The following is a 15,328-nucleotide window of genomic DNA, read 5'->3' on the forward strand; positions in this document are numbered from 1 at the left end:
TTCCAATGGGATATATTTGGAATAAAATCATTTTGTATTTTTTTGTTTAAATAAACGACTAATTTATATTTAAAACGGGCGGAAACTTATTCCCATACCCAATATAAACTCTAAAAAAATAAATAGAAAATAAAAAAAATATTAAAAATTAAAAGAAATTAGAAGAAAAGAGAAATTAAAAGAAAAAATAGAAAAAGCCTCTTCGTAGATCAGTACCGTGACGTGATAAAGAGGCTTACATATTATTGAAATACATTACAATAATATAACCAAATCTAATCTTTTGTTTCACAGATCATCATTTGTGTATCTTTGAAAGTAATTAATTCTATATCATATTCATGTTTTTTTATTAATTTATGCTATTTTAATATATTTGATTGATTTTCAAAAATATTTATAACAAACTTTTTCCAGTTTTAACAACCAAAACCACCATATTGATTTGGCCATTTTGATTTTTGAACGTCTGATTTAAAATTAACAATTAACGAACTCCGACATGTACTCTGGGTACACATCGCTCTACAATTTTACAAATATATTAGTGAAAGTCAACATGATATTTTCATCTATCCCACACCGTTGGATTTGTTTACCGATTTCGACAACTTTTGACTCTTCATATCTCCGAAACCATTCCTATATTAAATTTGAAATTTTTTCCCAGATTAATATATCATCGTAAGATATCATTTAGACCGCAATTCGATTCAATCCGTGAGGTCCACTAAACGAGCGAAACTTGCAATTGCTCTTTTAATAAATGTTTTACAAAATGGCGAATGTCGAAGATAGACTTCGATTAACTCTTAGAAGCACGAATTTTTCTATGTAGTAATAAAAGAGACTGATTATGTATATAGGGGTTTCTGGATCGCGGATTACAAATCTGAAGTTAAAATTTTAAAATTCAAAATGGCGGATTCAATATGGCGACTTCAAATGGCTAACTTTGATATGATAGTATGGATTTTAATTTCGGAAATCTGATCATAAATTTAGCGACCTAAAAAACCTCCATGTACCTATTTCTGTCGAAATCGAAGGACTTTGAACATTTTTGTCCATCATATTGGATCCGCCATTTTGAATTTCAGAAATCTTGTAATAAATCCGTAATCAGCGATCCAAGAAACCTCCATGTACCTTTTTTGTCGAAATCGAAGGATTTTGAACATTTTTATCCACCATATTGGATCCGCCATTTTGAATTTTAAATTTCTGATCCCGGATTCGTAATCGACGGCCTCGAAAACCCCAGGATATCAATTGTCATCCATATAGCTATAATTGTTTTCTCTGACACGAATTTTTTATACAAAAAACACTGTTTTTATGCATTTAACTATTTATATAAACAATTTCATAAACAATTTATGAAAATTACACATTACAACGTACTTAATAACATAATACTCGAACGAAAACACAAAAAACAGCAAGAATATCGAGTTTTTTATACTTCAAAAACGTAATGAAATAAAGGTGGGACTTCAGAGTTCCGCTTTGCTTCAAAGAGTTAATCGGGGAAAAAAATTGTTTTTTAACTGTTGCACTATTCAGGGGAATCAGTTTTCTGGTATAAAAATGTATGAGGTTTAAAGCTTATTTATTTCTTAACAAATCCATATTTTAATCATTTTTTACGACTTTTTTGATGAAGTTATGCGTTTTGAAGAAAATGTTACAAAATGAACAACTTTTTCTTGTAAAATTTGCAGTTCAGAATAAAAATTATCATGGAAAACTTTTTCAAAAAGAAATTAACATGTAACTCAATCAAATTGTTCCACGGGGTGGTAGATGATCGGATTGAAATTTTGTGTATGAATGTGTGCGTGTACATATGCATGCGTGTGTGTGTCCTACTCTTAACGTTACCCAGGATCAACGACGTAGACATGGCAGGACTCTTATACTATGTGTTATGTGTATGTGTATGTGTTTAAATTTATTAGTGCGTATTGCCTCCTCTCGTATTTTACAATGCTTCTGTTCGTTGGATCATACTGTAAATCAAATTTCTGATATCTTATTTTACATTGTTCCATTCTTCTTGTAAAGCAGTGTTACTAACGCTTGAGTATTGGGTTGGCCAATAAGTCTGTGCGGTTTTTTACTTATAAATGATCGATGATTATTTTTATAGAAGGTAATAACTTTAATCAATTATGTATTGGCCGTTATTATCTACTATCTTTTGTCATCTTTCGGGTAGCTTCATAATGCCTCGTTCAAAGAACTTCCTGTCTTTCTGGGCAAAAAACTGTTCCAGGTGTCATTTGACAGCTTTCTCACAAATGAAGTGCTTTCCATTTAAGGAATTTTGAAGGGAGCGAAACAGATAATCTGAAAGTGCAATGTCTTGAGAATACGAAGGATGTGGTAAGACATCCCAGCCTAGCGCCAATAATTTTGGCCGGGTTTGTAGATATGTGTGCGGCCTAGCGTTGTCATGGTGAAAGACGACGCATCTGCAATTCACCAATTCTGGACGCTTCTCGTGGATTGCTGCATTCAATTTATCCAGCTGATTACAGTATAAATCTGAATTGATCGTTCTGTTCTTCGGAAGTAGCTCGTAGAACACAATACCCCTCCAATTTCACCAAACTGAGAGCATGATCTTGCTCGAGTGAAGCCCTGCCTTCGAAGTGGTTTGTGGCGGTTCGCTGCTCTGCCCCCCACGATCTTTTGCGCTTGATGTTATTATAGACGATCTATTTTTCGTCGCCAGTTATCATACGTTTCAGAAATGGATCGCTTTTCTTATGTTTTCCGAGTGAATCACTGATGGAAATGCGTTAGATTAAATGAATTTCGCTCAGTTTGTGCGGAACCCAAACATCGAGACGGCTAACATAACCAAGTTGATGCAGATGATTTTCCACGCTCGATTTCGATATTTGGAGAACGTCTACAATCGCGTCGTGTAGATTGGTGTCGATTACCGTCTTCAATTTGTCGCTGTCGATCTCATTTGGTCGGCCTAAACATGGTTCGTCTTTGATAGAAAAATCTCTACAATGAAATCTCGCAAACCACTTTTGGCACACGCGTTCTTTTACGGCATCCTCACCATATATTGCACAAATCTTTCTACAGGTTTACGCCGTGTTTTTGCCTTTTTTAAAATAAAAAAGCATAATATGTCGAAAATGTTCGTTCTGGTTATCCATTTTCAGATGATGCAAAACACACAAGATATACAAGCAATATTTACGTATATTTTTTAAATGTACGTTGAAATGTCATTTGTCAATGACTATATGCTTTCAAGACTTTCAACTGAAGATAAAGCTTAGCAGAGCGTCTTGAAGCCATCTATCGAGAAAAACCGTACGGACTTATTGGCTAACTCAATATTATGTTTTCTTACTCTTCGTTTCAGCATGCGCCCATAAATGTTCGATAGGATTTATATCCGGACTCATAACTGTTATAACATTTTCTTCAAAACGTTATAACTGTATCAAAAAAGGTCGTAGAAAAATGATTAAAATATAGATTTGTTAGGAAAATGGATTTGTTAAGAAAATAAATGAACTTTAAATCTCATATATTTTTGTACCAAAGAACCAATTCCTCTAAACAGTGCAACAGTTAAGATACAAATTTCTTTCCCGTTAATCGAAGTCTATTTTCAACATCCGCCATTTAAAACATTTATTATAATTTACTTTTAGGTTTTTGGTTGTTGACAAGAAATATCCAAGCTTTAATTTGAGCTTTATTTCATCGCAATATGATGATTTTTGGCTGAGTTGGCGGTATTGAAAGATGTTAGAAAACTGTGTTAAAATTTAGTGGCCGGTTTTTTTTGCGAGTGAATATACTTTCAAAATAGTTTCAAATAAAAAACTAATTATATTTCAGAGGCTCGAGTCCGAGTGGATCTTTTGCTTCATCGCTTGACGGTCTTGCCGCGAGACTTCGAGATTTCGATGAGAGGCATTCTTTACCACCACCTTCCCCGCGTCCATCATCAAGGTAGTATACAGTGCCCGCCAAAAGTTCCGGACCACCTAAATAACTTCTAAATGGTTTAAAATATTGAATTGAAATTTATAGGAATACAATAGGATTACAAAGTCTATTATTTAATCACAAAAACACTCGTCTCCACATTACAGGAGGGCGGGGGGAGAGGGAGGTCGGAAAATTCTAAATGACATGTGGGGTTGAGTGAGGGCTCGTTTGAAAGAGCTTTCTGAGACGAGAACAACATGTGGTCGTCGAGGTATCTATGGCTTTTTTTCGCAGAGTTATGATCATTTAAACATTTCTATTGAGATTTTGCGATAAAGAGGCCACGGCAAGTAAAATAAAGCTTCACGCGTATTTCTAAGTAGATAGAAATATTAGTTGTACAAATAAATTTTAAAGCGTTTTTAAGATAATGCAAAGGGTATTTGAGAGAAAAGAACAATATATTTATTAATCAAAATAAGCGCCATCATTATTTATCACCTTCTGCCATCGGTCAGGCAGCTGACGGATTCCAGCAATAAAGAAGTATTCGTTGTGCGATACGATAAAGTCGTCAACCCATTTTTGCAGTTCGTCAAATGTCCGGAAGTGAATTGGAAATAAAGCATTTTGCATGGATTGGAACAAGTGATAGTCTGAAGGGGCTATGTCGGCACTATACGCCGGGTGTTCCAAAACTTCCCAGCCAAGCGTCAATAACGTTTCCTTGATCGATTTCGCGATCTGGTGTTATCATGGAGTAATTTAACGGGGCGTAATGCTTTGCCAGTAAATAGATATTTTCGATTGATTTTCTCGTTCAATCGCAGCAATTGTTACTTGTAGCGATCAGCAGTAACAGTTTCACCCGGTTGCAAGAGATCATAATATAGCACACCCTTGATATCCCATCAGATGCATAACAAAACTTTCTTCGAGTGAATATTGCGCTTCAGTGTTAATGTCGTTGCTTGATCGGGATCTACCAAGTGTTTCTTGCGTTTGGGATTGTCGAACCATATCCACTTCTCATCGCCCGTTACAATTTTCCATAGAAAAAACTTCCTACCTCCTGTTTGTTTAACAGATTCAAACACTTCATGACACGCTCATCTTTGTTCCTCTGACTCAGTTCATGTAGCACCCATTTTCTTTCTTTGTGAATCTTTCCTATTGCGTAGATGATTAGAAATAGTTTGTTGTGTTACTCCCACTTGTTCAGCAAGTTCTTTTTGCGTTTATACGGAGTCTTCATCCAGTAATGCTTGTAATTGCTCATGTTCAACCTTCTGCGGGTCGCCGCTACGTTCACTAATCTCAAAATCACCAGCTTTAAACCGCCTGAACCAAAATTCACATATGCTTTTCGATTCAGTATTCTCCCCAAGAACAGAACATATCGATGCACATGCTTTTGCAGCACTTTCCCTTGATGAAATTGGTAACGAATGCAGTGACGAATAAATGCTTTGTCGCTTGCCATCTTTCACCTATCAACGTTTAAGAACGTTTGAATGCTGAGCTAATTTCTGCGTCGTTTTTATTATTCTGGACCGGTTACAGTCACATGACAAAACCGCGGGAGAATTTCTGATTTGTAAACCAGCAGTATATGTCATACAAAAAACGCTTTAAAACTTATTTGTACACTTAATGTGTAATACACGCGTTCAGCCACACGTGTTCACGTGATTTGTGAGCTACAACCAAATAAGCTATAAGCTCCAACTATAAACTAATATATTATAAATTCATACATAGTTGCTTTAGAATTTTGAAGAATGCCAGTCCAATTCCTTATTTGTAATTTAATAATTTACTTTAGTCATTTTAGTACATTTCTTTTGTCAGAAAATGCATTTAACTGATACGGAAAAGATCATTATATTGATGATGACAGGGTATATTGTGGAGCTGACAAACCACGGAATCCTTATTTTCGCGGTGAACACGAACACAAGCGCGCGCGCACGCACATACACACACACACACACGCACATATACTTCTATCTACTTAGTGAACACGCGTGAAGCCTTATTTTATTTGCCGTGGCCTCTTTATCGCAAAATCTGTATAGAAATGTTTAAATGACCACGAAATCTGCGAAAAAAAATCATAGAGACCTTGACCTCCCCGCGTTGTTTTTTTCTCGGAAAGCCCTTTCAAACGAGCCCTCATTCAATCCCACATGTCATTTAAGATTTTCCGACTTCCCTCTCCTCCCGGCCTCCTGTAATGTGGTAGTGGGTATTTTTATGGTTAAATGATAGACTTTGTAATCTCATTGTATCCCTATAAATTTCAATCCAATATTTTAAACCATTCAGAAGTTATTTAGGTGGCCCGGAACTTTTGATGGGCACTGTATATTAAACTATCAACTGTGCAGATGACTTTTTAGCAACTTACCCATACACACTTGATAATAGATTGCCAAGGAGTTCGCCTAGTAGCCCAGCACCTTCTAAAAAAGGCAAACGACCAGCGTCAGCTTCCCCGATTCGAAGAAGGCTTTTATCGAGTCCATTATTGAGCAGAAGAATGAGAAAAAGTCGCGGCGAAAGCTCGGATGAGGAAGGGCTTCTTCAAAACGACTCCTCAACAAGTTACCGAGATCTAGAGACGTTTCAAAAAGCTCAGTTACGTCAAAAGGTCCGTGGTAACGATATCCGTGACTTTTTAAAAATAAATACGTTTATTAAGTTTGGAAAAACATACCGATAGATTTTATTTATAGTTAAAGCAAAAAGGAGCAGCAGTTTCTAGTTCCAAACCAGAAGTGATAAGGCGCGAATTAGTAATGCATAACAAAGCACCTATGTGGAACGAATCTAGTCAAGTATATCAGCTCGATTTTGGTGGCAGAGTGACTCAAGAAAGCGCCAAGAATTTTCAAATTGAATTTAGGGGTAGACAGGTGAGAACAAACTTTTATAAGATAAAATACTAGACAAATTATTAAGATTTTTGTATGTGCAATTAATTATAAATTTTAAAAAGCCAATAAAAGTTTATAGCGGAACAATTCAACACATAAATGAAACAATATCAAACAGACTTGAGATATGGGGTATCTTCCCGATATTCTACATATATTAAGTCCATAGTCGTATAATTCTTACACATTTCTACTAAGAAAAGTTAGAATAACGATCGAAACATTTAGTTTTTTTAAATAATGTTCGTTTGATACATTATTTATTTTTTCATTTATTGTTTCATTTGTTTCAGTATTTTTCATATTTTTTCGTTTATTGTTTCATTTATTGTTTCATTTGTGTAGAGATGGGCATTATTTGAAATAAATGCGTTTAAAATAGGAATGCAAAATATAAAATGTCTTTTGTATTTTGTGTTTAATATACAATTTACATATATACTTTTATATTTTGTGTTTAAAATACATTTTTCAAAAAGCTATTTTATATTTTCATTTAAATAGTTTCATTATCCATTTTCTATTTCGAATAAAATTGAAAAATAAGTTATAAAAACTTTTTCTTATAAATTAATAAAAGGAGGACTAGAAATAGAAACGCACTTTTGGAATGTGATTTGTTGTTGCAGTAGATAGTTTTTATGTCTGTATTAAGCATCTCAAACATTAGTTTCAGACATTTCTTAATCTTTTTTTATAAATTAAAAAATAAAATTATATCACATATTGCATATATTGTATTGTTAGTAACTGTTGTTATTTACTGTTTTAAACATTTAAGGGGGAACATCACTGTGACGAGCCCAAGAAAGGCCCCTTTTCACGAATTTTCTTTTGCTATTTAATGAATTATTTAAGGATTGGGGGAAGAGTATATTATTAATGATACTTTGAAGAAGGTTTATACAAATTTTTATTAAAAAATAATAAAAATTAACAAAGATATATATAACAGAGTGCCGATCCGTAAAAAATTCTTCCAATAGTGGAATCGATGTCTCCTGGCATGGTTCATCGTAAAAAAACTCAAATATTTTCTTAATCTGCATAAATGTAGTTTTCATTAAACGTGGCCGTCTTTTTAAATTAATTTTTCTCGAAATAGCGGCATGTTAAAAAAAAATCTCAATTTTTCCAACATTTTTTCTTCATTTAAAAGGCCTTAAAAAATAGTAATTTTCCAAATAAAAAGAACAGCTACGCTTAACAAAAACTACGTTTATGCAGATTAAGAAAATATTTGAGAAGAATTTTTTTACGGACCGGCACTCTGTTGTATATATCTTTGTTAATTTTTATTATTTTTTAATAAAAATTTGTATAAACCTTCTTCAAAGTGTCTGTAATAATATACTCTTCCCCCAATGCTTAAATAATTCATTCAATAATAAAAAAAAATTCATGAAAAAGAGTCCTTTTGGGGCCCGTCACAGTGGTGTTCCCTCTTAATTGAAAAAATATGAAAAAATATATAACAATGAACTAGGTAGTATTGCATTCATACCACCAGTTACTACTGCATCTACTTTTCAACGTGCTGTTGAAGTTTTTGTGACAACATATTTAATTGGAACTTTATTTATAGTGCCCTAAACACTATAGAAAGGTCAATTTTTATAACAAAAACTATTGATCTTAGAACATGTTGCTACTTAACTTTTTTCTTTTTCTTGAATTTTATTACACTACCAAGCAGTTAATCAATCCAATATCAACATTTTCCTGCTTTTTAAATATGTAAAAAAAATGAGATATTTAAAGCTAATGTTTAGGATTCTTAACGCGGACATGAAAAACTATCTATTGCAACTAACCGCATTTCAAAAGCGTGTTTTCACTTCTGGTTATCCCCTTTGTAAGAAATATATACGGTGTATTAGCAAGATAGGTGCCCCGAAGTAACCTGAAGGAATGTTTTTGAAAAAAATATTAAATAAGAAAATTTTTTACTAATAAAAGAGTTTGAAAATAAGCATCTAATAATGGACTTGAATTTGACCTAGGAATAATTTTGAAGTTTCCAATAGTCATTGAGTTAATAAAAGTTAGGGTACTATTGTAACAGAATATTCTTGAGACCAAATATAGTAGAAAGTCTAGTAATTTTTTTTAAAAGTTTAATGTTTTTTCTTCCAACAAAATTACCGAGATATCGTAAGCCAAGTATTGAAAAAGTTACCAAATTTTCTTTAAATATCTTGAAAATGTTAAATAAATAAAAAAATATTTCAGATAAAATTTGTCCAAATTAATTAGAAGAAAATGATGATATAATAAAAAATAAATGTTTCTATTTAAAAAATGTATGGTGCCTTCACATAACTTTGATGACGTTACCCGAGGACATACTAGTATTGCTATGTGATGTCACTTATAACCTATAACTTCTATATTTAATATTTTTTTATACGATATATTGCATATTTTCAAAATTATTCATGTAGCCTGTTTTAAATGCCTTACCTTGCGTGCACGCACACACACACGCGCGCGCACGCATACACACGTCACACGCACATGCACACCGTACGCATATTCACATATATGAAAAATTATTCTCATTTTGAAAAATCATTTTCAAAATATCATTATTCTATTTCCTATCTTAAATATCTAGAAATCCTGTCGCATTTTCTATTTCAAATAAATATGGATAAATATGCCCATTTTGCATATCTCTGCATTTATGAATTAAGACATTTCGTTATCGTCATCTTACGTAGATTTTTATTAATCTTTTTAATCTATCGGGTCTTCCAAAAGTGTAGAAACTCCTTAATATTTTGAAAAACATATATTTTTGAAAAAAATGTTCTACACCAAAGTTATAGAGTTTTTAATGACGCATTACATAGAATAATTAGTATGACTTTAAACTACATTGTCAAGCTCATATTAAGGTCACTTTCAATTTTTTAAATAGCAATACCTACTTTTTATTACATATTCGTAGACCGTACCTCGAGAACTTTCCGAAACGCTATAATAAAATATTTTTTCGTTAAGAATATTTTGAGTAATGAAACTTGAAAGTTATAGTATCACCGGCATTAGCATTACCCAAGGCAAACCATACGGAAGTTGCTCGATCAGATTCATACTTCTTTTATGTGTGTGTGTATGTATGCGCATGTGTGCGTGCGTGCGTGCGTGCGTGCGTGCGTGCGTGTGTATGTGTGTGTGTGCGTGTGCGCGCGCGTGTGCGTGTGCGTGTGCGTGTGTGTGTGTGTGTGTGTGTGTGTGTGGCGTGCGTGCGTACATGCGCGCGTGTGTGGCTTATGCGTGTGCATGGATGAATGCAGGTGATTGGATAGGTGATGATAAGTTACGGAATAGATAAGAACTGAGGACCGTCACCTTTTCTCTTTAATGACTCAAAACTCTCTGCTCCGCATATATGTTTCAGCGTCTTAAAGTAAATACTGGAAGTGGCTCCCATTAATTTCCTGACAATGCACTAATCTTTAGTAAAACAGAAATGGCTTTACGATTAGTTTCAATAGGTATCAAATTCGCTTCGTTCCTTATTCGCGGCCTTAATTCTTGAATATTTTGAGGTTTTGTTTCGTAAACCTTACTCTTTATGTAGCCCCAAAGGTAATAATCAAGCGGAGTCAGATCTGATGACCGAGGCGGCCAATTTTCTCCCCCCTCATCTCGATCTCTTCTTGTTATCCACCTTCGTGAAAACTTTAAAATTTAAAATTGTACATGGTCCTACACCAAAATGAAGAGGAGCTCCATCCTGCTGAAACCATATTTCTGCGAAATTATTTGGAAAAATATTTTATATGGTTGGAATTATTTGATCTACAAGTAATCTTCCAAACCTTTGAGCATCAAGATTTTCTTCAAAAAAGTAAGGTCAATTAAATAGCAATCTATCATACCGCACTATACGTTTATTTTTTGTGGGTATTGCGTATGAATTTTCCGCACCCAATTGAGATCTCATCTGATCAGAAGAGAAAATTTTGATTATTAACTTCTCCCGTCAAATTAAAGATTACCTCGTCTATGAAGACAATTTGATAAGGGAAGTTCATAAAGAGAAAAGGTGACGGTTCTCAGTTCTTATCTGTTCCATAACTTATCATCACCTATCCAATCACCTGCATCCATCCATGCACACGCACAAGCCATACTTCTGCTGAACACAATAATATAATTCCTCACCTATGGAAATAATAGCATTATATATATATTCATTCAACGTCGATGACAAATTTATTAACATTAAAGAAATTATGGTTTATAACTTTTTTAACTTACACTCAAACTTAAAAATATGGAAATAATAGCACCTATGGAAATAATAGCATTATATATATATTCATTCAACGTCGATGACAAATTTATTAACATTAAAGAAATTATGGTTTATAACTTTTTTAACTTACACTCACATTTAAAAATATTTTTCACTTAAAATATTATTAGACAATTAATACTCTCTTTTAATATGCTGTTTTACAAATTTTATGAAGCCTTTTGCCACTTTTCTTCACAATCACTATTTGTTTTCTTCATTTCTTCAATTATAATTCAAAATCTCCAAGACATTTGTGTCTACGCCACAATCACTACTTATTTGACACTCGTATATGCCATCCTTCTGCTCTCGTAATAAGTGACAGCGCTGACGTATGAAGCAGTGGTTGTTTTTCTCCTCAAGTTGGAGCGCATTCCGAAGTCAACAAAAAATCGGTGCACATACCTTTTAGCTCACGAGTGTACACCTTGAGTAATGCTAATGCCGGTGGTACGGTAACTTTCAATCTTCATTACTCAAAGTGTTCTTAATGAAAATATATTTTATTATAATGTTTCAGAAAGCTCCCGAAGTATGTTCTAAGAATATGCAATAAAAAGTAGATGTTGCAGTTAAAAATTTGAAAGTGACCTTAATCTGATCTTGATAATGTAGTTCAAAGTCATATTATTTTTACTATGTAATGCGTCACTAGAAACCCTATAACTTTTGTATAGAATATTTTTTTCAAAAATATATATTTTATAAATATTAAGAGGTTCCTACACTATTGGAAAGCCCGGTATAATTAATTGAACTTTTTCTTAACGTTTAAATGCTTTAATTAAACTATAAAGTAATTCTAAATTTTTTGGTCCAGGTGATGCAGTTTGGCAGAATAGATGGCAACGCATACACATTAGATTTCCAATATCCGTTTAGCGCTTTACAAGCGTTTGCCGTTGCTCTAGCAAATGTCACACAACGGCTAAAGTAACTGTCATCTCCAAATGACGTTTAGAATATACGGTGAGGAATAATAGAACTTTCAAAATTTCAAGCACGTGAACATATTAAAATTTGAATAAAGAAACAAGGTCGATTTTTATCAAGCGGGAATAAAAGTCTGTTTAGACTTTTTGATTGTCTGGACTTAAAATAGTGTATATTGATGGATGTGTTATATTGATGATACTGACAAATTTGCATAATTCTTATTAAGCTATTGATACCAGTAATGATTTTATGTACCAGAGGAGAATTTTATGTGTAACCAGAAATTGTCAAAGTTTCGAGATAAACGAGATGTTGGACATGTATATGCAAACCGACAACCGAACCAAGTACACTAATTTGTGTATATTTACACAAGTATCTAAGTACTATACTGTACATAAGTATAGTTACGAGCGAATTGATTTCGAGCGGAATACAAAGGTTTCTATGTATGTATAACGTTTCGTTGAATGCTTCTTCGTCGTACCGTCCAGAGTATTTCGTTTTTCCCAACTTCGAGCGCTCGTTTTGTATAGTTTATGCGACATGTTGGAGTTTAATGACGCTGTTAAATATTCATCTCGTTTATTTTTGCGATCCGCCGAATGTATTCGAATTTTATACATATACTATATGGATGAACTCGCACATGTAGGGCGAAACTTTCATGTTATTTAATTAAATGTTTCTTAAATGCGTATGCTAAGAGTTATGATGATAATAGTAACAACAATGATAATGATGATGATGATAATAATAATAGTAATAATAATAATAATAATAAGAACGATTTTAATGTGTAATAATAGTATTGTAACGTCCGGCCTGTAATGGTTTTCGCCATTAACAGTAACAGAGCAGACTGATTCTAAAGGAAGAGACGGAAAGGACAAAGCGAAAGTATGCATGTATATATACGAATGTATGCATTGAGATAACTGTTGTCTATACTTAATCCGACTTGAACGATTGCACCGTGGTATTGACTTCATCGGTTCGAATGTGGCGCGTGCAAATGCAATTTTGACATGTATCAGGTCTACGTGAAGGAATACCAGTGAGAAATTTGTTATGTTCTAGTCTTTTTATAATAACTGAAATGTCAATCACAATCAATCGCAATGCTCATTGCAACGATATTCATAAATTGATTGTAACGATTAGGTCAACTTCATTGGTTCAAGGTTGGATTGGTTTAATTGTTGCAACTGCGATATTTGTTTGGTATTGCGAGAACCAACTAGAAATGTTATTGATATAAACATGTGCTAGTGGTGAACATCACGGCATTATTTTACAATACATTGTAGTTTATATAGATATATAGATACATATAATGTTTTTTTCCTACGATTGTGATTGACGTTATGCCCATCGTAAAAGGGTTTATTCGTAACTGGAATATTCGCGGCGATAAGGATCGTGATGAATTCTACGTTAGAGATGCAGAAGTCATATAATCCTGTATATGTACAAGGATCCTTTGAAACAACAATGCGAAAACTTTATCTTAGTTGTTTCGCCAATTTACAAAGAACATACTAGGTCTGTCCCAAAAATATCCGACCTTTGCCTGTATCATGAGAAAGAGCTATTCCGGAATGATATGAACAACATCGCCTTCAAAGTAGTTTCCTTCCGAAGCAATGACCTTCTGCTAACAGTACACCCACTTGCGAAAGTAGTCCTGGAAGTCGTTTTTCTGATAGCCAACAGCCCTCGTTGCATTTCGTTTTATTTCCTCAACATCGTCAAATCTTTTGCCCTTCAACGGATGTTTCAACCAAAAGCCACACAGGGCTACATCTGGACTATACGGAGGTTGACGAAGTTGGACAATGCCGTGTTTAGTCAAAAACTCCTGAATCAGGTGAGATGAATGAGCAGGTGCGTTTCAGGCAGTCATTGTGAAATGCGACGCTCAGAGTTTTCGACGCTCACACAACTGCGTACCGTTGCCCACTGAACAGTTGTTGGGTCGTGCCGCTTGGTAAGGGTATTTTTAAAGATCCAACTTAAATACTAAATATCTGTTTACAATAAATATCTGTCTACAATAGGATGCTCAGGGACAAAGATATACGCAGAGGTCGGATACTTTTGGAACAGATTTCGTACAGTCGAGGGAGAATTCTTACGGATCACATACTCTTTTTCCATATACGAAACTGCGATAGACTGGGGCTGAAAGATATACAGAATGTCGCACTTGGAAGCTCTTGCAATGCTCATTATTCTGCGTAATTTACATCCTAAGACCATATTTTCTCATGACATTGCGTAATCATTGCAACCGCCGCAATTTTTTGCGTTGCGAACATCGATGGCGCTAATCGAGATTTAGATGCCTTTACACCAAACCGCGTGTTCTGCTTAAGTTTTACTTTCTACTTGCGCGCGCACGAAAAGCCCATATTCACAAATTAACGCCTAGGAAACACATATGTATCTGATACTTTCTGTTACGCTGTTACGTAACCAGAATATATCAAATACTTGTTATGTATTTGAATAATATAAGGAAAATAATTATATTATGATTATATTATATATGATTTTTTTCTATCTTTACATGACTATATACAAGGTATATGAAATATAGGAGGACATCTAAATATCTTGAAATGTACGTATTTTGGAGAAAAATGTTTAAGATAAATGCTGCAAAGTATTGTTACGCGCGACCGTCTCGCGCGTACCGGGTTCGCGAAATGAACTTGGACAAGATTTTTAAAGAAAAGAAAGAACTTTTCTTTACTTCAAATATGTACAGACTGTCACTTATTAACGAATTCACTCGTTCTAACAATAATGAAGAATAGCGTTTGTGTCACGTCAGCTCGCGGCGACATTTCTCAGCTGTTGTTGTTTTCTTCTTATCGATTTTCCGTCTACCAGACAATCATCCTTCAGTTATCAAAATCAATAGCAGATGTCTAAGGCTCGCGGACAACAGACACTGCCACAAACCTTGTGGCTCGGGCACAACAGTATAAAATAATATTAGCAGTTTTGTGGTATTAACAGTTTAATCTTTTGGATAATATTATTAAGGTCACACATCTTGCATTTCTTAGATTTACTTTTGATTTCAAGATTTGATAATTAGTGTTAAGAATTTTCCGAAACGTTCATATGATGTTTATTTTTGTTCAGATTTATGCGAATA

At 33.9% G+C, this 15,328-nt stretch overlaps 2 protein-coding genes across 5 annotated transcripts in view; one reads left to right on the top strand and one right to left on the bottom strand.

Moving 5' to 3' along the window:
- Tusp (WD40 superfamily protein Tusp) overlaps window positions 1–14,702 on the top strand; it is an 86,005-nt gene extending 71,303 nt beyond the window's left edge. For 3 of the 4 annotated variants that reach the window (XM_019841837.2, XM_025305880.1, XM_025305881.1), the window contains 4 exons: window positions 3,880–3,993; window positions 6,403–6,625; window positions 6,711–6,890; window positions 12,044–12,160. In XM_019841837.2, the coding sequence (XP_019697396.2) occupies window positions 3,880–3,993; window positions 6,403–6,625; window positions 6,711–6,890; window positions 12,044–12,160 (634 nt within the window). Of the gene's footprint in view, window positions 1–3,879; window positions 3,994–6,402; window positions 6,626–6,710; window positions 6,891–12,043 lie in introns of all 4 variants that reach the window. The other variant, XM_011142543.3, reaches the window with a different exon arrangement.
- The window catches only part of LOC105184020 (mitoferrin-2), an 82,779-nt gene that overhangs the window by 25,513 nt on the left and 41,938 nt on the right, over window positions 1–15,328 (bottom strand). The gene's annotated exons all lie outside the window — the stretch shown is intronic.

This window comes from Harpegnathos saltator, unplaced genomic scaffold (assembly GCF_003227715.2).
Source record: "Harpegnathos saltator strain DR-91 unplaced genomic scaffold, Hsal_v8.6 scaffold720, whole genome shotgun sequence".
Classification (NCBI taxonomy): Eukaryota; Metazoa; Arthropoda; class Insecta; order Hymenoptera; family Formicidae; genus Harpegnathos; species Harpegnathos saltator.